The 21,704-nt window shown below is 33.4% G+C and overlaps 1 protein-coding gene across 2 annotated transcripts in view; it reads right to left on the bottom strand.

Annotated features, from left to right (window-relative positions):
* Positions 1-5,427: 5,427 nt before the first annotated feature.
* LOC126741613 (FMRFamide receptor) overlaps positions 5,428-21,704 on the bottom strand; it is a 186,977-nt gene continuing 170,700 nt past the window's right edge. For both annotated transcript variants that reach the window (XM_050448117.1, XM_050448118.1), the window contains 3 exons: positions 12,919-13,295; positions 10,566-10,672; positions 5,428-5,767 (listed from right to left, as the gene is read on the bottom strand). In XM_050448117.1, the coding sequence (XP_050304074.1) occupies positions 5,682-5,767; positions 10,566-10,672; positions 12,919-13,295 (570 nt within the window). In that variant the 3' untranslated portion in view covers positions 5,428-5,681. The remainder of the gene's footprint in view (positions 5,768-10,565; positions 10,673-12,918; positions 13,296-21,704) is intronic.

The raw sequence follows: 21,704 nt of genomic DNA, 5'->3' as shown, positions 1-21,704 counted from the left end.
ACAAATCTACTAAGATACCATCAGGAGGACTAGAATATGACAAATTTCTAAAACTTTGAACGTTAAAAATAAATATTTCTCGTATGTTGACAATCACCAAAAACTATATGGATAAGGTCCACGTGAACTCTAATCAACCCGTTAAATTTCAAAAGATTTAAAGAACCGTTGCGACCTGTATCGAATTCCCTTGACCAAAATCGTGACTTCGCTTGACCCTCCCTGTAGATGTAGTACTGTAGCAGCAACAATCAGAAGAATTTTTCTACAGTTGATCATCAATTTCACTTTCTTTAAACAGATCGACTCTTAAACCCGGTATGATAGTCCTTTCAGTTGGTTCCTTCACGAGTTTCCTCTGCTGAGCTTCTCGGCATCAATGACATTAGCAAATACCCCGATAGAGAGGCTCCTTCTTGGTAAGATTTACAACAAATTGAGTTGTTTAGAGCAGTAGCATCAAGAGTGAGAATATACAGGTCTGGGTAACTCGGATATTATGTGTGGTAGTTAGTGTGCTAACTTGGAATAAGTGACAAGGCCCAGAGACGAAGAAGAACTAGGAAAAAGGAAATTTTTGAGGAAAAAAGGTCTCATTTGAGTGAACTGTTACGATGCTAAAAACTTGTGCCGCACCATGAAAAAAAGGCGGTTTTGTGCACTAAATAGCGTTACTGTCATCTACTAACATCATACCAAGGAGAACCGTCACCATAAACGTAGAATAGGGAATCATAGAAATAAACCTAAATAAAAACTTTAAAATGTGAGGTGTGTATGAAATACAAAAAAAATATATTTCAGGCAGTTGAAGGGTATTTTAAGAGAGAGAAACTGAATTTTTTAGAAAATCGGTATTCAAGAATTAAAAAATACTTTTTCAACTGCCTGGACAAAATTAAAAATTATTTCAACTGCCTGAAATATATTTTTTTTGTATTTCATACACACCTCACATTTTAAAGTTTTTATTTAGGTTTATTTCTATGATTCCCTATTCTACGTTTATGGTGACGGTTCTCCTTGGTATGATGTTAGTAGATGACAGTAACGCTATTTAGTGCACAAAACCGCCTTTTTTTCATGGTGCGGCACAAGTTTTTAGCATCGTAACAGTTCACTCAAATGAGACCTTTTTTCCTCAAAAATTTCCTTTTTCCTAGTTCTTCTTCGTCTCTGGGCCTTTACGAAATTACAAAATTTACGAAATTAAACATTATTTCAAGTACCTGGAATAAAATATTGAAATATTTTAAATACCAGGAAATTTATAAACTGTCTGAATATTAATTAATAAATTATTCCAGGCAGTTGAAGGGTATATTAAGAAAGAGAAACTGAGTTTTTTAGAAAATCTGTGTTCAAGAATTAAAAAATACTTTTTCAACTGTCTGGACGAAATTAAAAATTATTTCAACTGCCTGGAAGAAAATTTAGAGTTATTTAAAATTTCTGGAAATCTAGGAACTGTTTGAATATTCATTTAAAAAAATATTTCAAGCAGTTGAAGGCTATTTTAAGCGAGAAAATTGAGTTTTTCAGAAATTCGGTATTGAAGAATTCAAAAATACTTTTCAACTGCCTGGACGAAATTAAAAATTATTTCAACTGCCTGGAAGAAAATTTAGAATTATTTAAAATGTCTGGAAATCTAGGAACTGTTTGAATATTCATTAAAAAAAATATTCCAGGCAGTTAAAGGGTATTTGAAGAGAGAGAAACTGAATTTTTTAGAAAATCTGTGTTCAAGAATTAAAAAAGACTTTTTCAACTGCCTGGACGAAATTAAACATTATTTGAAGTGCCTGGAATAAAATATTAAAATATTTCAAATACCAGGAAATTTATGAACTTTCTAAATATTTATTTAAAAAATTATTCCAGGCAGTTGAAGGGGATTTTAAGCGAGAAAATTGAGTTTTTCAGAAATTCGGTATTCAAGAATTCAAAAATACTTTTCAAATGCCTGGACGAAATTAAAAATTATTTCAACTGCCTGGAAGAAAATTAAGAATTATTTAAAATGTCTGGAAAGCTAGGAACTGTTTGAATATTCATTAAAAAAATACTCCAGGCAGTTGAAGCGTATTTGAAGAGAGAGAAACTGAGTTTTTTGTAAAATCTGTGTTCAAGAATTAAAAAATACTTTTTCAACTGCCTGGATGAAATTAAAAATTATTTCAACTGCCTGGAAGAAAATAAAAAATTATTTAAAATGTCTAAATATTTTCGAATTCTATATACTATATTCTTATTACTTATATATTATATTCTATATATTATACTATATTCTATTATCTATATTCTACCTGTTAAAATAGTATTTTAAAAAATATTCCAGGCAGTTGAAGGGGATTTTAAGGGAGAGAAATTGAGTTTTTCAGGAAATCGGTATTCCAGAATAAAAAAAAAATTTCAACTGCCTGGAATAAAAAATTGAAATATTTCAAATACTATGAAATTTGTGAACTGTCTGAATATTAATTAAAAAAATATTCCAGATAGTTGAAGGGTATTTTTAAGGAGAGAAACTGAGTTTTTCAGAAAATCTGTGTTAAAGAATTAAAATATTCATTTTCAACTGCCTGGACGAAATTAAACATTATACCAACTGCCTGGAATAAAATATTAAAATATTTCAAATACCAGGAAATTTATGAATTGTCTGAATATTAATTAAAAAAGTATTCCAGGCAGTTGAAGGGTATTTTAAGCGAGAAAAACTGAGTTTTTCAGAAATGTTGTATTCAAGAATTCAAAAATACTTTTCAACTGCCTGGACGAAATTAAAAATTATTTCAACTACCTGGAAGAAAATTTGGAATTATTTAAAATGTCTGGAAATCTAGGAACTGTTTGAATATTCATAAAAAAAAAATTTCCAGGCAGTTGAAGGGGATTTTAAGCGAGAAAAACTATGTTTTTTAGAAATTCTCTATTGATGAATTAAAAAATACTTTTTTAACTGCGTGGACGAATTTAAAAGTTATTTCAACTGCCTGGAAGAAAATTTAGAATTATTTAAAATTTGTGGAAATTAATGAACTCTTTGAATATTAATTAAATAAATATTCCAGGCAGTTGAAGGGGATTTTAAGGGAGAGAAACTGAGTTTTTCAGAAATTCTGTGTTCAAGAATTAAAAAATTCTTTTTCAACTGCCTGGACGAAATTAAACATTATTTCAAGTGCCTGGAATAAAATAATAAAATATTTCAAATGCCAGGAAATTTATGAACTGTCTAAATATTAATTAAAAAAAAATATTCCAGGCAGTTGAAGGGTATTTTAAGCAAGAAAATTGAGTCTTTCAGAAATTCGGTATTCAAGAATTCAAAAATACTTTTTTACCTGCGTGGACGAAATTAAAAATTATTTCAACTGCCTGGAAGAAAATTTAGAATTATTTCAAATGTCTGGAAATCTAGGAACTGTTTGAATATTCATTAAAAAAAATATTCCAGGCAGTTGAAAGGTATTTGAAGAGAGAGAAACTGAGTTTTTTAAAAAATCTGTGTTCAAAAATTAAAAAATAATTTTTCATCTGCCTGGACGAAACTAAACATTATTTCAAGTGCCTGGAATAAAATATTAAAATATTTCAAATGCCAGGACATTTATGAACTATCTGAATATTAATTAAAAAACTATTCAAGGCAGTTGAAGGGTATTTTAAGCGAGAAAATTGAGTTTTTCAGAAATTTGATATTCAAGAATTCAAGAATACTTTTCAACTGCCTGGACGAAATTAAAAATTATTTTAACTGCCTGGAAGAAAATTTAGAGTTATTTAAAATGTCTGGAAATCTAGGAACTGTTTGAATATTCATTAAAAAAAATATTCCAGGCAGTTAAAGGGTATTTGAAGAGAGAGAAACTGAGTTTTTTAGAAAATCTATGTTCAAGAATTAAAATATACATTTTCAACTGCCTGGACGAAATTAAAAAAAATTATTTCAACTGCCTGGAAGAAAGTTTAGAATTATTTAAAATGTTTGGAAATCTAGGAACTAATTGAATATTAATTTTAAAAAATATTCCAGGCAGTTGAATGGGATTTTAAGGAAGAGAAAGTGAGTTTTTCAGAAAATCGGTATTTAAGAATTATAGTCCATTTCTTATTCCGTAGGAGCACACGAAAGGGTGGATAGCCAGAAAACGGTCGTAAACTATTGGCGTCCTACATTTCAAGTATTAGAAATATAGAAAAAAAGATTTTCAACTGTCTGGAATACAAAATTTAAATATTTTAAATACCAGGAGATTTATAAACTGTGTAACTGTAAACTAATATTAATTAACCAAATATTCCAGGAAGTCGAAGGGTATTTTTAATTAGAGAAATTGAGTTTTTCAGAAAATTTGTATTCAAGAATTAAAAAATACATTTTCAACTGCCTGGAAGAAAATTTAGAATTATTTAAAATATCTGGAAATTAATGAACTCTTTGAATATTAATTAAATAAATATTCCAGGCAGTTGAAGAAGATTTTTAAGGAGAAAAACTGAGTTTTATAGAAAATCTGTGTTCAAAAATTAAAAAGTACATTTCAACTGCCTGGACGAAATTATGCATTATTTTAATTGCCTGGAAGAAAATTTAAAATTATTTAAAATGTCTGGAAAGTGAATATTCATTAAAAAAATATTCCAGGCAGTTGAACCTCAGTATACTCATTACCTTCATTGCCCGTTGTTCTCAACTATCTCCACATTGATCCATAAGTTTTCCTCTTGCTGAACTGATTATATAATGGTTATAAGTTCAGATGCTTAAAAATAGACAATCGAGTATTAGAAAATCAAACCTTTCCAAAGCCTGATACCCTTTGATTAAATAAAGTAAGTAAAAATGTGCGATCACCACGGTTTAATCTCGTAAAATTCAGATAAAAAGAAAAATCTTCAAATCAACACTTTTACCTGCTTGGACACTCCTGAGTCACTACAGCACCACAACATGTATTTGTCAACTTCTTCTATGGTGGTTCATAACCTGAATAAAAGATATACATCACCGGTCAATTTAGTGCTTCCGTGCGGAAACACCTTAGTTGACCAGACCTGTATACCTGAAGCCTCGATACGTTTAATCTAGAACCTTAGAAACTTGTTTGAAAATGATTGATATCACTTGATCCTGATGTCAAAGAGAGTATTAAACACACCATTAGCGAGTACATTACAGGCAAATAAGTAATTAATTCAAAAGGATTCTATGGTTGCTTTCTTGAGTTTACTGTCTTTCTACTTACCCAGAATGCTTACCCCCATATTATAGGGGTAGAAAGACATTATGATTTAGATCAAATTGCCCAACTGAGTTCCTGGGTGAATTGCAACTGTAAGAATAGAGGCTGTGCTTCTTCTAAAGAACCACAGAGACAGACACTTTTTTTATTTACTGTAATTCAATGAAACGAAAACTTTCAGATAATACTTTGGCATTTTATTGAGCAAACATAATAAGTTAACTTAACGAAACCTTACATGCTATCTACATATGCAGTAAAAGGAAACAACCGTCTAAAACTAGAGCGTTCGCATATATATACATACAAGTAGAAGTGAAACTGTGGTAGAAAAACGAAAAAGTTTATAATGTTTAAAATGTTCGAGTTTTCAGTGTCTAGAATTCCCTGCAGACCCCTTTTGTTTTAGACGTCCGTGGAGGGTAAATGTCATTCGGCGCCGCCAATAAATGTGTGTGTAGTGTAAGCCGATATCTCTCGGTTGTTACGTGCTGCCGGATAGTACACGCAGGGACCTGGAAATAAAGGAAAAGTTTCGTTATTTACTGTTGGAAAGTTGTAGTGGTGAAAATTTGATTGCAGTCATTCATCAATAAAATCAATGTTAATTTCATTGATCGTCAATGAATTTTCAAAGGCACCAACCAGGCTAACTCATCACTCAAATGGTCTTCATTAATCTTGAAAACCAATTAAACAGACCATGTTTACCAGCAGTTACAAGAAATTTACTTTGACTTTTTAAAGGCCTTTGACATTGTGTTAATCTTTTCCTTTTGAATGATCTATTGGAAATACTGTTCGCTGATAATATTTCGGTGATATATGCATCATTTATGCTTGAAATGATTGCAGTAGATCTCACTCAAATTCAAATATTTACAAAAACATCTAAGTCTGAAATATTGGTCAGTCCCTGTAGCAGATTCAGTAAACTTTCTAGCAACGATTTACTATCTTTTTATTCCTCAAAAACCTATATCGAGTCTAAACACACTTAACTGAACTCCTTATCTACTTCCAGGACGAACATAATATGATCTGTTTTCTATCTAACTCTTTATTATAATGCTACTGTATCAAAAATTAAATAAAACATAGATTTTATCTCCCGTTTTGGAAACGTCTTGGCCATTTATCTTTGTGTCAGCTCTATTTGTGCATACATTTCGTAATTTAGTAGACAGTTTAAAGTAGAACAGGGAGCTTCTCGTTTAAAGTGCCACAAAGTAGAAACAACTTGACATACCGTTTTCTTCGTTCTTTTACTTTTTATCCTTGCGACAACGAGTACGAAGACGAATCTTTTAAAAATTTTTACCTAATGGATGACCTACTTTCCAAAAAAAAATGGATACATCTGCTCCTCCCATGTAATCTACGTATTTAATAATTAAGCTTCCCTTACGTGGGATTAAGTTGTGAGCCTAATGTACCCCAATAATTAATATTGAAACAGTTATCGAGTAAATCCCTTCTTTGAGTAGCAGTGCAGTGGATTATCTTTAAATGAATATCACTTAATTCACAGTATGTCGGCAAGTTCAAAGGCACGGAACGACAAAGTTTATATTAAGGTTCGATTTTAATAATTTATTATTGCACTAAGAGGGGCTTTGCTTGTTTTTTAAAAATGCCTTCTCTAGTCGACGAACGTTCAGTGTTCAATGATAATTTAAAAGAGACAGGACGGAGGGAGGATTGAACGGTTTTCTGACATGCGTGGTAGCTATAGTTCCCGGTTGATTGTAGGGATTAACCTATCATTGGAAGTACTTCCTTTATTACTCCTCTTACTGGCCCTTTTTCAGCTTCTATACATTTATTGTTAAGCAAAGTACTATTAAGTACACCCGCCATATATCGGCAAGATTAAAGGCGCAAACCAACAAATTCAATATCAGGGTTATTGTTTATTATTCCACGAAAAGTGCTTTGTATGTCTTTCAAAAAAGCCTCGATGAACGTTCGGGTCCAATAAGATGAAAGTATTTTTCTAGAGACAAGACGGAGGGAGGATTGAACGGTTTTTGACATGCGTGCTAGCTATTATGGTTCCCAGTTAGGGCAGAAGTACAACAGTATCCGCCATATGTCGGCAAGATCAAAGGCACAAACCGACAAACTCAATATTAAGGTTATATTCAAATTATTTATTATTCCATTAAAGATGCTATGCATGTCTTTCCAAAAAGCCTCGTTAAACGTTCGTGTCCAATAAGATGAAAGTATTTTTCTAGAGACGGGACGGAGGGAGGATTGAACGGTTTTATGACATATGTGATAGCTATAGTCGTTGTCGGTCGGACGCAGGACTGAAACTATCATTGGCACTTTTTTCTCTATCACTCTCCCTGGTAGTTCTCCTTCATCTTATGGTCTTTTCCAGTCAATTAATCTTAGTGTTCCATTAATAAATGAAAATCTTTTTCTAGAGACAGGTCGGATGGAGTACTGAACTGTTTTCTGACATGCGTGGTAGCTATTATGGTTCCCAATTAATTGTAGGGCAGAAGTGCAACAGTATCCGCCATATGTCGGCAAGATAAAAGGCGCAAACCGACAAACTCAATATCAGGGTTATATTCAAACTATTTATTATCCCATTAAAGGTGCTTTGCATGTCTTTCAAAAAAGCGTCGATGAACGTTCGTGTCCAATAGGATGAAAGTTTTTTTCTAGAGACAGGACGGAGGGAGGCTTGAACGGTTTTATGACATATGTGACAGCTATAGTTGTTTTCGGTCGGACGAAGGACTGAACCTATCATTGGCACTTTTTTCTCTATTACTCTCCCTGGTAGTTCTCCTTCATCTTATAGCCTTTTCCAATCAATGAATTTTAGTGTTTCATTAATATATGAAAATCTTTTTCTAGAGACAGGTCGGATGGAGGATTGAACGCTTTTCTGACATGCGTGGTAGCTATTATGGTTCCCAGTTAATTGTAGGGCAGAAGTACAACAGTATCCGCCATATGTCGGCAAGATCAAAGGCGCAAACCGACAAACTCAATATTAAGGTTATATTCAAATTATTTATTATTCTACTAAAGATGTTTTGCATGTTTTTCAAAAAAACCTCGTTGAACTTTCGTGTCCAATAAGGTGAAAGTATTTTTCTAGAGACAGGACGGAGGGAGGATTGAACGGTTTTATGACATATGTGACAGCTATAGTTGTTTTGGGTCAGATGAAGGACTGAACCTATCATTCGCACTTTTTTCTCTATTACTCTCCCTGGTAGTTCTCCGTCATCTTATAGTCTTTTCCAGTCAATGAATCTTAGTGTTATATTAATAAATGAAAATCTTTTTCTAGAGACAGGTCGGATGGAGGATTGAACGGTTTTTTGACATGCGTGGTAGCTATAGTCGCCGTCGGTCGGACGGAAAACTGAACTGATCATTGGTTACTATACATGGAAGTTAGATTTTTGTAACGGCTCCCAATTTTATGTCATCGAACGCCAGAATTTGTAACCTCAGTATTATATATACCGTCATATTATATAAATAGATTATCTACCTTATAGTAAATTTAAATGTAAATGAAACGTCATACTACAAATCTACAAAATGTCACTCATGTCATTGACTCAAATGTCACTCACATGATTTTACTCAAAGGTGCCAAGAATGTTGATGAAGTTTATATTGGAAATGCAAAACAGAATCTAATTAAATGTATCTTCTTATATTAATCCTCCTGCTAGTTCTTCTTCATCTCATACCCCTTGTTCATACTTTAACCGTTAATCAAAACCCTAATAATTGAAAGAAGTACATGAGGGTTATCTGCCATATGTCAACAAGATTAAAGGCGCAAATCGACAAACTCAATATTAAGATTATATCCAAATTATTTATTATTCCACTAAAGACGCTTTGCATGTCTTTCAAAAAAACCTCGATGAACGTTCGTGTCCAATAAAATAGAAGTATTTTTCTAGAGACAGGACGGAGGGAGGACTGAACGGTTTTCTGACACGCGTGTTAGCTATAGTCCTTGTCGGTCGGACGGAGGACTGAACTGATCATTCGTTACTTTACATGGAAGTTCGCCAAATCTGTAACCTCAGCACAGTCATATTATATAAATGGATTATTTACCTTATAGTCAATTTAAATGTACAACAAATAGTCATACTACAAATGTACAAAATGTCACTATCAAGCTGTAGCGTCAAATCCAAAATGATGAAATATTTCTGAAAAATATATTCGAACCTGGTTTTCTGAAATCAAAAATTATTTTCAAGAAAAGGACCTGTTTTCAATCAAAGTATTTCTAACGGTGACGAGGTATGCTTTTTTTAAATCCCAAATTAGACAATGTGAATGCACCCAAAGGTGTCAAAAATAATGCTTCTTATATTAGTCCTTCTGCTTGTCCTTCTTCATCTCATACCCCTTGTTCATACAATAACTGTTAATCAAAATCCTAACAATTGAAAGAAGTACATCAGGGTTATCTGCCATATGTCGGCAAGATCAAAGGCCCCAAGCAAAAAAGTCAATACTAAGGCTATATTCCAATTAATTATTATTCCACTAAACCTTCTTTGCATATTTTTGAAAAAAGCCTTCACCATTCGATGAACGTTCAATATTTTTATGAGTCTTTATTATATTAACAGCTGTCCAATCATTTTACGAGTCTTTTTCTAGAGACAGGTCGGAGGGAGGAGTGAACGCTTATCTGACATTTGTGGTAGCTATAGATCTTCTTGTTCTTCTTTTATTACTCCTCTTCCTACTCCTCCTTCGTCTAATAACCCTTCTTTAGTTTCCATACATTCTAATTTAAGTTTGTTAAAGATCTTTAAGGCCGACAAAGCCTCAAACCTTTTATAATTTTCTCACTTGAATCCATACGTGGTCAGCTCTTGATAACAAAATATGTTGTTGGGAAAAATCTCTCATAGTTTTATTACCGAAGCCTAATTACTCTTTCCTATCCTGAAATAAGTTAAAAATCCTTTAATTCAACCTCAGCACCCAGATGCTACAGAGAAAAGTAGTATGGGAGCTCAAAGTACTATAGCACGCAGTTGCAACTGAGAAGACCTAGTCCGGAAGAAACCAGTGCAACAAAGGAGGACAGTTTTATTAATGGACATAGATTATCCATTGGCAACTCATCACTCTTCAGCTAATATTACTCAAAAGCTAAGTACAACCTGATCCGCTACTAATGAGTGGGTTCTCAGAGAGGCTACTGGTGAACATAAATCATCTGATTCATCGTAGTTAGAGAGTATATCTGATATGGTACAGAAGAGCATAATAAAATCATATAAAAAATTATCTTACCCGGACTTGGAGTCTTTCCTATTTTCCTACTGTCGTTGATTGAACCGTTCATTCTGCTGTGTCTGCTACCACTATTGCGGCTCAGACTTGTACCCTGCCTATGTAGTCTGAAATTTAAAAAAAAAATCGTTTCATTAACACAAAAGTCTAATAGATAGAAAAGACGCGAATTAATCGCATATCTTGAAAATCCTGAACTGTTTTATCGACTATAATATCGAGAGCGCATGCGGGAGGCACCGCCCACCAGCGCAGCTCCCCTCCACTCACAACAGAATCCTATATAAGAGTGCCTCGATGGCACAAATAATCAGTGTTAAATGTACTGCCGAATAATGTAGTGCCGATTTTTTTCTGGTGTTTTAAAAATTGATTACACCGTATGCTTCGTCACCAACAAATATCCATTAATTTTTGGATGAAGATATACGATGCGATAAAATCGAGCGATATATTCGACACACAGTCCATTTATAGATTACGCGAGTATGGTATGAATTTCCGGTTTTTATTGATAGGGTGATATATAGCTATTTTCCGGCTCAATGATCGTTTTTCCGTGCCCCCTGCAAATGCATTTATCGAATGTCGCATGGAAGCTTTCCCATGATGGATACGTTTCGGGTATCTTACGCCCCTTTAAAAATGTAACATCAGGGAGGGAGATTTTAACGTAATGGAAAATAGAATCTCGAGTATGCAAATTATGGAAAAAATTGCATTAGCAGTGAAAATAGCGACTATAAATATATATTTTTTTCCTTCGTTAGCTATTTTAATATTCAAAAGATTGCAGACGCAAATGCATTAAAAAAGGTAATATTTTAAAAGCTTTCCAGGGTGCAATTCCAGATGTATTTTTAATGCTGCATTAATTATCTTTGGGATTAACAGAGTTGCTCATAAGCCACTTATTACCATTTAGGTTTTTATTAAAAAAAATATTTTTTACAGGATAACAAAGCTTCCTTTATGTGTGTTTTTATTATCGGTTTACTGAGCTTTAATCAATAAAATATTTATATTAGAATTTTCTGGCATCAGCAATTGATTAACTCGAAGTCAGTCAATTAAACTGGCATCAATCTTTAAAAAAACCGAAATCAGATAAGTTTTTCACGCAAGAGTTCCTAAAAGAAATTGAGGAAATATTGGGAAACCCTGATAAAGAGAATGGATGCTGGAAAGAGATTATGGAACACACAAGAGAGACGAGAAGAAAAAATGATGGTGCATGAGAAACACATTAATTACTTTCGATTATAGCTGACTGAGCATACGATAATCTGATCCAATCAATATTGAAATAAGGAGAGCGCTACAATTCTCCATAGCGGCCAGTGCAGTAGTCTGCGACCGAGAATACATCTGTCCCTTTTTGACACTTTCAGCAAAAGCGATGGAAATAATTTTTTCATGTCGAGATTACTAGAGTTCATAGCATAATTACTGATGAAGTCAAGAAGCTCACTAGTCATAAGTAACTAAAGGGAATGAAACGAGTTATTAAGAAGATTGTTAAGACAGAAACACATTTATAAAATCCAAGCATTAATAAAACAAGGATAGCGCTACAATTCTCCATAGCGGCCAGTGCAGCAGACTGCGTCGTCGCATTGAGCTTCGCCACCACCTTCGTCAGGATGCGGTTCTAACCTGAGACCGAGAATATATTTGTCCTTTTTCTACACTTTCAGCAAGAGAGATGGAAGTAATTTTTTGAAGTTGGGATTATTGGAGTTCATAGCATAATTGCTGATGAAGTCAAGAAGCTCACTGGCCATAAACAATTGAAAGGAGTGAAACGAGTTATTAAGTAAATTGCTAAGAAAGAAACACATTATTCCAATATGGAATCCAAGCATTAATAAAACAAGGATGGCGCGACAATTCTCTATAGCGGCCAGTGCAGCAGACTGCGTCGTCGCATTGAGCTTTCCCACCACCTCTGTTAGGATGTGGCTCTAACGTGAAACCGAGAATATATTTGTCCTTTTTCTACACTTTCAGCAAGAGAGATGGAAGTAATTTTTTTATGTTGAGATTACTAGAATTCATAGCATAATTTCTGATGGAGGCAAGAAGCTCGCTGGTCATAAACAACTGAAAGGAGTGAAACGAGTTATTAAGTAGATAGCTAAAAAAGAAACACATTATTCCAATATGGAATCCAAGTATTAATAAAACAAGGATAGCGCGACAATTCTCTATAGCGGCTAGTGCAGCAGACTGCGCCGCCGCATTGAACTTCCCCACCATTTTCATCAGACTGAGACTGAGAATACATCTGTGCCTTTTCTACGCTTTCAGCAAGAGAGATAAAAGTAACTTTCTAAAATTGAATCTGACTTACCTGAAGCTTCTTTCTCCATTGGATACGAAACTGTCATCGTGAGTTGCTTCCGGTGACTCCCGACCGGGAAAGAACAACGAGTTATGACAGAACAAAAACAGAAACAACCTCTGAAACTTCTCGCCGAATATCACATAAATTATAAAGTTTACACTGCTGTTTATGGTAACCAGTAGGTTGCTCAAGTTTATCATCATGTTAAGGTCGAACACTTGTTCCACTTCCAGGAGTTTGAACGTCTCGATGATGTTTATCACCATCGCCAGCAAGTTACAGACGAAAAATACAGCGACGACGCACATGAGCATGGTCGCTAAGCCGATTTCGCGTTGTTGTAGACGTGAGAGACGTTGACGTTCTCTGTTGGCTTTTAGGACCTGGAATAAAATTTTTTTTTTAGTATGGAGGTATGGGAAAATCAACTGCGAGGGATGTTTCTACATAATATTCACTACATAAGCCCTATAAAGGTCTTAGAGGTGACAGATTCAATATAGGTGCCTTAGTGTGCCAGAAGCATAAAGTACTCTCAGTAATTTAAACCTATTTATGAATCACTTTCTTTGAAAAGCAAGCTCTCGCCATTAATGGAAATAAAAAAGCAGAAGAAAATAAAGAATAAAATAAGGGACCCACCTGTTCCTTTTGAAGTTGCCGCCATTAACATTTATTTATCGCAACTTATTGTTTAGGGTTCTCTCCGATAAGTTCCTCGAGTAACCCCAAATTAATTCCTATTATATTTTTTTTATTGGAAAAGTTACGTCGGGCTTTTATGGGTTCTAATAAATTATATACTTCGAGAGTTTTATCGAGAAAAGTTTCATTGATTTTTTTAATGGAGGTTAGGTCTGGCAAGAAAATTTACGTCAAATCGATCCTTTGCCGCTCATCAAAGGTGCCGACCAGCCAATAGCCGGGATAACTTCAAAGAGATTTGTAATTTCTATTGTGCGCATGGTCATTTATGTCTCTAATGTCGTCTCTATTCACTGTCAATAAATGTCATCAAGTTAAACAGTGATGACTATTGTTAATGCATCTAATAACACTGAGGCATTTTTCTCACTCATTCTCATGACATCAAAGGTGCCGACGAGTTAATTATTGTCACAATGCGGCAAAACTTCAAAGAAATTTCAAGAAAGTTTGCGATTTCTATTGTGCGCACGGTCATTTTCATGTCTAACGTCCATGAATTAAGTGTTGGTTTTTCATTAAAAGTTATCAAGTTAAACAGTGATGACTCTAGCATTTGATAACACTGACTAAGATCATCGATATCCTTCTCGGTCATTCTCATGAGATCAAAGGTGCCGACAAGCTAATTATTGTCACAAGGCGGCACAACTTTAAACGGATTTATCGAAAGTCCGTGATTTCTATTGTGCGCATGGTCAGTTTTGTCTCTAATGTCGTCTCTGTTTACTGTCAATAAATGTCATCAAGTTAAACAGTGATGACTAATGTTAATGCATCTAATAACACTGAGGCATTTTTCTCAGTCATTCTCATGACATCAAAGGTGCCGACGAGCTAATTATTGTCACAAGGCGGCAAAACTTCAAAGAGATTTCAAGAAAGTCGGTGATTTCTATTGTGCGCATGGTCAATTTTGTCTTTAATGTCGTCTCTGTTCACTGTCAATAAATGTTATCAAGTTAAACAGTGATGACTATTGTTAAGGCAAATAATAACACTGAGGCATTTTTCTCAGTCATTCACATGACATCAAAGGTGCCGACAAGCTAATATGTCACTAAGCGGCAAAACTTCAAAGAAATTTCAAGAAAGTTCGTGATTTCTATTGTGCGCACGGTCGTTTTCATCTCTAACGTCCATTTCAGTCGATTTTTCATTAAAAATTGATGACCATAGCATTTGATATCATTGACTAAGATCATAGACATCTTTCGCAGGATGTAAGAAAAAAGAAATTTTTTTAGATGATGGAACCATTGATTTTCTTTCAGGCAATTGAACACTTCTTAAAATAATAAATGATATAATTAATTTTAACCACGTACATGTAAAGAGCCTCCGGTTAAGGGTCCTTTTTATATAAATGGATTTATATTGAAAAACTAAAAATCCTCATATTAAGGGTAAAATAATTAGTAAGGCTATTATTGAGGATGTAAAATATCTACTTGATCCTATTAAAACACTGGAGGAAGAAACTTCCTATGATCAGACACTGAATTTCCATACATTGATTGAGCAAGATTTATTTAGGCCAGCTAGGTTACCTGATTTAAGACCATCAGAACCACTGGGTCAGTTTAATTCAGTGCTGTACAAACAAATATTTCAGATGAGGTGCATTTAAAAATGAAAATTCTGTTTTTCTTCCAGGTAGTTGAATATACCTGGAAGATATTTTCCAATTTTTTGGAATGAATAAAGAAGACGTTAAAGGTAGTTAAAGATTTAAATGCAAGTGGATGAGTATTTAGTTCATGAGATCAAAGGTGCCGACGAGCTAATTATTGTCACAAGGCGGCGAAACTTCAAAGAGATTTTAAGAAATTCCGTGATTTCTATTGTGCGCATGGTCAATTTTGTCTCTAATGTCGTCTCTGTTCACTGTCAATAAATGTTATCAAGTAAAACAGTGATGACTATTGTTAATGCATCTAATAACACTGAGGCATTTTTCTCAGTTATTCTCATGACATCAAAGGTGCCTACGAGCTAATTATTGTCATAAGGCGGCAAAACTTCAAAGAGATTTCAAGAAAGTCCGTGATTTCTATTGTGCGCATGGTCAATTTTGTCTCTAATGTCGTCTCTGTTCAGTGTCAATAAATTTCATCAAGTTAAACAGTGATGACTATTGTTAATGCATCTAATAACACTGAGGCATTTTTCTCAGTCATTCTCATGACATCAAAGGTGCCGACGAGTTAATTATTGTCACAAGGCGGCAAAACTTCAAAGAGATTTCAACAAAGTCCGTGATTCCTTGAAAACCTACCTACGCAGTTAAATTCTGTTCCTCTATGTTACTAAAAAAGTATGTTCCTCGCAAGTATAACCGGTTTTGACGTTGAAAAATCGAATTACTCCATTACTGGAATGTTAGAAAATCAGATAAAATATGTAATATCATCGATCAGGATAAAATTGGGATAGGTCATCGATATTAAAACAATTTAAGGTTCTGGAAAGCTCAAGACGTAACTGCTGCATATAAGGTCAAGTCGATAAATCAGTTACGCCTCTGCCTGTCGGAAACTGAACGGCTGCCAAGCCATGAGGCGAGTATATAAGATGCCAAGTTCACGAGAAAAATAGAGTTTTTGCCCTTTTTTCATTTTCAGTGCGGACATTTTGTTTTTAAGGATCTTATCTCGAAACTTAATATCGACTCTGATATCGTGTTTATATTGCCGAAGTTTTCATAGTGGGTTGCGAACAATATCAATTTCTATATTGGAAGTTTCTTAGGAGAACAAGGAGATTCTTTGAGGAATTTAACGTTAGATTGCAGCAATTGGGTGGAGATTGTATAGATGCATTTGTAAGATTAATTAACAAATACCCTTTTCAATAACAGCCAAAGGCAGTTTTATTAGCAGATTAATATACCCTAAATGTTATGCTGGGATCAACAACTATGGTTCCGAAAAGCAATAGGACATTGTACGTGATTGGATAAATTACAATAGAAAAACACAATTTTAGAAGAGCAGAAGGGATGCACCAAGGATCTAAAGCACAACTTGCGATTGATTCAGTAATACTAAGGCAGGTTCAGGAAATGAAACGAAACCTCCACACCGCCCTTATAGACTATTAGAAAGCCTTTGATATCATGCTTTACTCCTGCCTTCTGGACGTGGTAGAGATCTATAAAATTGACCCTGCAAACCACACGAATTCTCGGTCCACGATGCTCAATAGTGCAGGAAAAGAAGTTAATCTCCCATCTTAGGTATATAAATGAAATAAAGCTCTACAATGCAAGCAAGATTTACACCTTCTCAAATGAAATTCGGAAAAAGGTGCAAACTCACTAATGATGATGTTGTGTTAGTCCAAGCTATGAATGAGGGAGAAACTTACAGATATCTGGAATATCAACACAAACAAGGCAAAACGAGGAGCAAAGATCAGTGCCTTGAGCCAATACGCCAATAAACACTCACGCTGTGCCTGTCGTGACTTTTTAGCTTTGAAGTTCTTTAAAGTGTATCAAATTGAGGAACAGCAACGAACTACTCTCACATATTGATGACCAAGCCCACCCTAGCCTTTTTTTTTTTTAAAGAAAAATTTTACAAATTTTGAATTTTTTAGGGTTTTTTGTGAATTTCAAATATTTGTTTATTAAAATATCCTTCCAGGAAAGTGAGGTAATTTTTTTATGTTTTTTACAATTTCAAGTAATTTTAAATCTTATTGCAATTTCTTTATTGCTTCTTGAAATTTCAATTTTTGTTATCCAGGAATTTTGAAATTTCTTCAGGTCTTTTAATAATTTTTTTACGCGTTTATAAAAATGTGACGTCATTTGTGCGTCTTACGTAGAAATATGAAATAATTTTTATAATTTTCTTCCGAGAATTTTTTTTTCTTTCCAATAATTAGAATTTTACGTAATAGTTTCGTGTTTTTCGGAATTTTAAATAATTTTTAATTTTATTCCGAAATTTCTCGTAATTTTTATTTCTTCCGTAAATTCGGAAATAAGATTTAAAACTTTTTTCCAGGATCATTACGTCATGATGGTCTGGAATTTCAAATTAGTTTAAATTTATTTCCAAATTTGACGTGATTTCTTATTTCTTCCAGAAATTTACAAAACTTTAAATTTTTGTCCAGTCTTTTAGGAATTTCAAATATTTGTTTAAACTTTTCATTTCAAATAATTTTCATACATGTTTCCAAGAAAATTACGTCATTTTTAGTATCTAATAGGAATTTCAACTAATTTTTCATAATTTCCTTTCAGGAATCTGACGTTATTTATGTTTTTCGGATTTTTAAAAAATACAAGAATTTTTGAATTTTTTATAGATTTTTTAGGAATTTCAATGAAATTTTCTTCCTAGAATTTGACGTAATTGTTTATGCCTTTTAGGAATTTCAATTAATTTTTTAGTATCTTTAAGGAATTTCAACTAATTTTTCATAATTTCCTTCCAGGAATCTGACGTAATTTATGTTTTTCGAATTTTCAAAAAATACAAGAATTTTTGAATTTTTTATAGATTTTTTAAGAATTTCAATGAAATGTTCTTCCTAGAATTTGACGTAATTGTTTGTGCCTTTAGGAATTTCAATTAATTTTTTAATTAAATTTTTTAGTATCTTTAAGGAATTTCAACTAATTTTTCATAATTTCCTTCCAGGAATCTGACGTAATTTATGTTTTTCGAATTTTCAAAAAATACAAGAATTTTTGAATTTTTTATAGATTTTTTAGTAATTTCAATGAAATGTTCTTTCTAGAATTTGACGTAATTGTTTGCGCCTTTCAGGAATTTCAATTAATTTTTTAATTTAATTTTTTAGTATCTTAAAGGAATTTCAACTAATTTTTCATAATTTCCTTCCAGGAATCTGACGTAATTTATGTTTTTCGGATTTTAAAAAAATACAAGAATTTTTGAATTGTTTATAGATTTTTTAGGAATTTCAATGAAATTTTCTTCCTAGAATTTGACGTAATTGTTTGTGCCTTTTAGGAATTTCAATTAATTTTTTAATTAAATTTTTTAGTATCTTTAAGGAATTTCAACCAATTTTTCATAATTTCCTTCCAGGAATCTGACGTAATTTATGTTTTTCGAATTTTCAAAAAATACAAGAATTTTTGAATTTTTTATAGATTTTTTAGGAATCTCAATGAAATGTTCTTCCTAGAATTTGACGTAATTGTTTGTGCCTTTTAGGGATTTCAATTAATTTTTTAATTTAATTTTTTAGTATCTTTAAGGAATTTCAACTAATTTTTCATAATTTTCTTCCAGGAATCTGACGTAATTTATATTTTTCGGATTTTTACAAGAATTTTTGAATTTTTTGAAAGATTTGTTAGGAATTTCAATGAAATTTTCTTCCTAGAATTTGACGTAGTTGGTTGTGCCTTTTAGAAATTTCAATGAATTTTTTAGTATCTTTAAGGAATTTCACCTAATTTTTCATAATTCCCTTCCAGGAATCTGACGTAATTTATGTTTTAGCCAAGCCTCAACTATACCAACAACTTTATCGAGAACAGAAGGTGGACGATCACTGACTGACCTAATAGATGAAATTGAGAGAGTTCTTCAAGAAGAAGGATCACTACATATAGATAAAGAAACATCCTATAGGTTGATAAATGATGTGGTTCTATTGTCCTATTGTGGCCCTACAAGATTAAGTCGTGAACACTCAAAACTACAACAAGTTAATTATTAAAGTCCATGCAACGAAAGATCTGAGACCATGGAATAACAACAGCTGGCTGTACTTATTTGGGTAATATTGACTATCTGCAGCGACACAACCAGGTGAGCAACATCACCAAAAGTTGACTAAGAAATATGGGTTATAGCTATGTAATATCTAATAAAATAATTCCTTTAAACTTTACTATATAGTAAGAGTGGTGACAAATAATCAACCTGATGTAGTAATACTAAATAACGAAAAGAGCAAATTTAACAGATATCGCAGTACCTAACAACAACAACATGCTGGACAAATACCAAGAAAAAAAGATCAAATACATGGAACAGAGCCTTAAAGCACTATTCACACATTCATCAACATCCAGAAAGCACCTGCTACACAGTCAGGAAATGTCTACAGGACAATGTATTGTAGCGTGTTTACCGTTTGTTAAGTGTGACATACACACAACACCAAATAATTTATTTGCACACTTACACTGCGAGACTAATAGACATATTTATTTTTACTGTTTTTATTTACAACTATTTGAATCTCGCGCCAATATTCCGTACTGAACTGACTTCCATCGGTGATGCGGCTCTTTATATACTCGGCAGCACGCTCTTCCGGAAGATTCTTGCCAACCCTCGAGACGTCGTGCGGTGTACCACTTGTGCCATTCCGCAATGACGCATGATCAGCTGGTTTTTCGGTGTTTACAATATTGTTACAGTATGACACCGACGAATGTCTAAATAATATAATAATCAAAGTAAGATTCTTGAGGTTCAGGGATCTAGAGGAAGCCTCAAATTCAGAGAAGGCTGAACAGCAAAGGAGTGAACCTTAAGGACCACTTGAGGTTGACGACAAATGTCTTCAACCTCAGTCTACATTAGTCGTAATCTAACTAAGGATACGAGGATTACAGTGATTAGATTTAATGTAGACTGCAAAGATGAAAACTGAACCATTTTTTTAGAAAAACCATATTGTTGATAGTCTAGACAATGTTCATCAAGCTTAGAACAGAAAAAGAGACGCCCCTAGAAAAAAACGAAGACTCAACGTTAGTGTTTTTATCCCGAAAAACCGAAACTAACTCTCACCGATTCTGCAATATTAAATTAGGTAAATTGAAAAACAATTCGAGTAGAACGAGTCGTAAATGCGTTTTCCAACCACTAACTTTGACCGGTAAAAATGGGACAGGCCAATAAAAATAGGACTAAATAAGAGAAACGTTGCAATATGCGGTAAATCATAATATAATTCTGTACAAAGGAAATTCCGGGCTCCGATATTAAAAAAAAGGCAATAATGCACTTCCGGGGTGTTACGTTTCTGGATGGTGGTAATATTGAACCGATTTGTTCTGCACATGATTTATATTAATGGGGTCAGACGTCTTTAATAAAACACGTAAATATGGCAACGTGGCCGTATGTAGAGAAAGCCCCGCCTTTTATCGTCTGCTTGCTTCCGGAATGGCTGCGTTTAGTGCATTGTTGCCAAGTTCATTAATATTTCAATTATTTTTCTGGAACAAATAATAAATATTGCTTTAAATTAAAAAAAAAACACGTTTAGGAACTAAATTATTGTATTGAATATTGGTCTTATTAACAGAACAAACAATAGCGATTGATTACGATATAGTCCTGGTTACTATATATGCTGCAGCACGGCAGTTTTAATTAGACCCGAGGGCTATTATTGTACGGTTAAATGTAAAGCCTTTGTAATGCTTAACGGGCAATCAAGAACTTTTTTCATTATTCGATAGGGCGCAGTCGGTACATATATGACAGGACAGTTCGAATGTACGATTACGACTTTTACTCGGAATATTACGGTTTATACGTAGCGGCTTAATTAAAAGTTACGGCCCGTTAAACAGTTTTTGTTTGATCCCAGGGACATGTAAATCTGCCCGTAAATGAAACTCATATTGTTGTTATCATTAGTGTCTTTTCTCATTCTATCACTTGCCAAATCAAGCTTCATCTTTTTCTTGTGAATGCTCACAGTAACCATGAAGTAAAGTTCTGGATATGTGAAGCTTCTTCATCGAATTTATGAATAAATGGTTACAACGTAAACGATTAAGTCTTCTTGAACTCTATTATGTAAACCATTGGATCCTTCTCTAATTTGTGTTTCCTTTTTTGTCTGATAATATAAGGGATCCAGTCCTTTTGGTAAAGAAACTCACTAGCTTTCATATTATACTAAAACCACTAAAATAGATACATGCATTTCCAATATATTTAGATTTTTGTAAAGCCTTTAACAATATCAAGATTTTTTTAATCTACTGAAAAACTGCTCAATAACTCAAAAAGAGTTGTGTTTACAAGCGAACTTGTAATTAACCTTTTTGATAAAGAAACTCATCA

This window comes from Anthonomus grandis, chromosome 10 (genome assembly GCF_022605725.1).
Source record: "Anthonomus grandis grandis chromosome 10, icAntGran1.3, whole genome shotgun sequence".
Lineage (NCBI taxonomy): Eukaryota > Metazoa > Arthropoda > Insecta > Coleoptera > Curculionidae > Anthonomus > Anthonomus grandis.
This window is presented reverse-complemented; position numbering and strand designations above follow the sequence as displayed.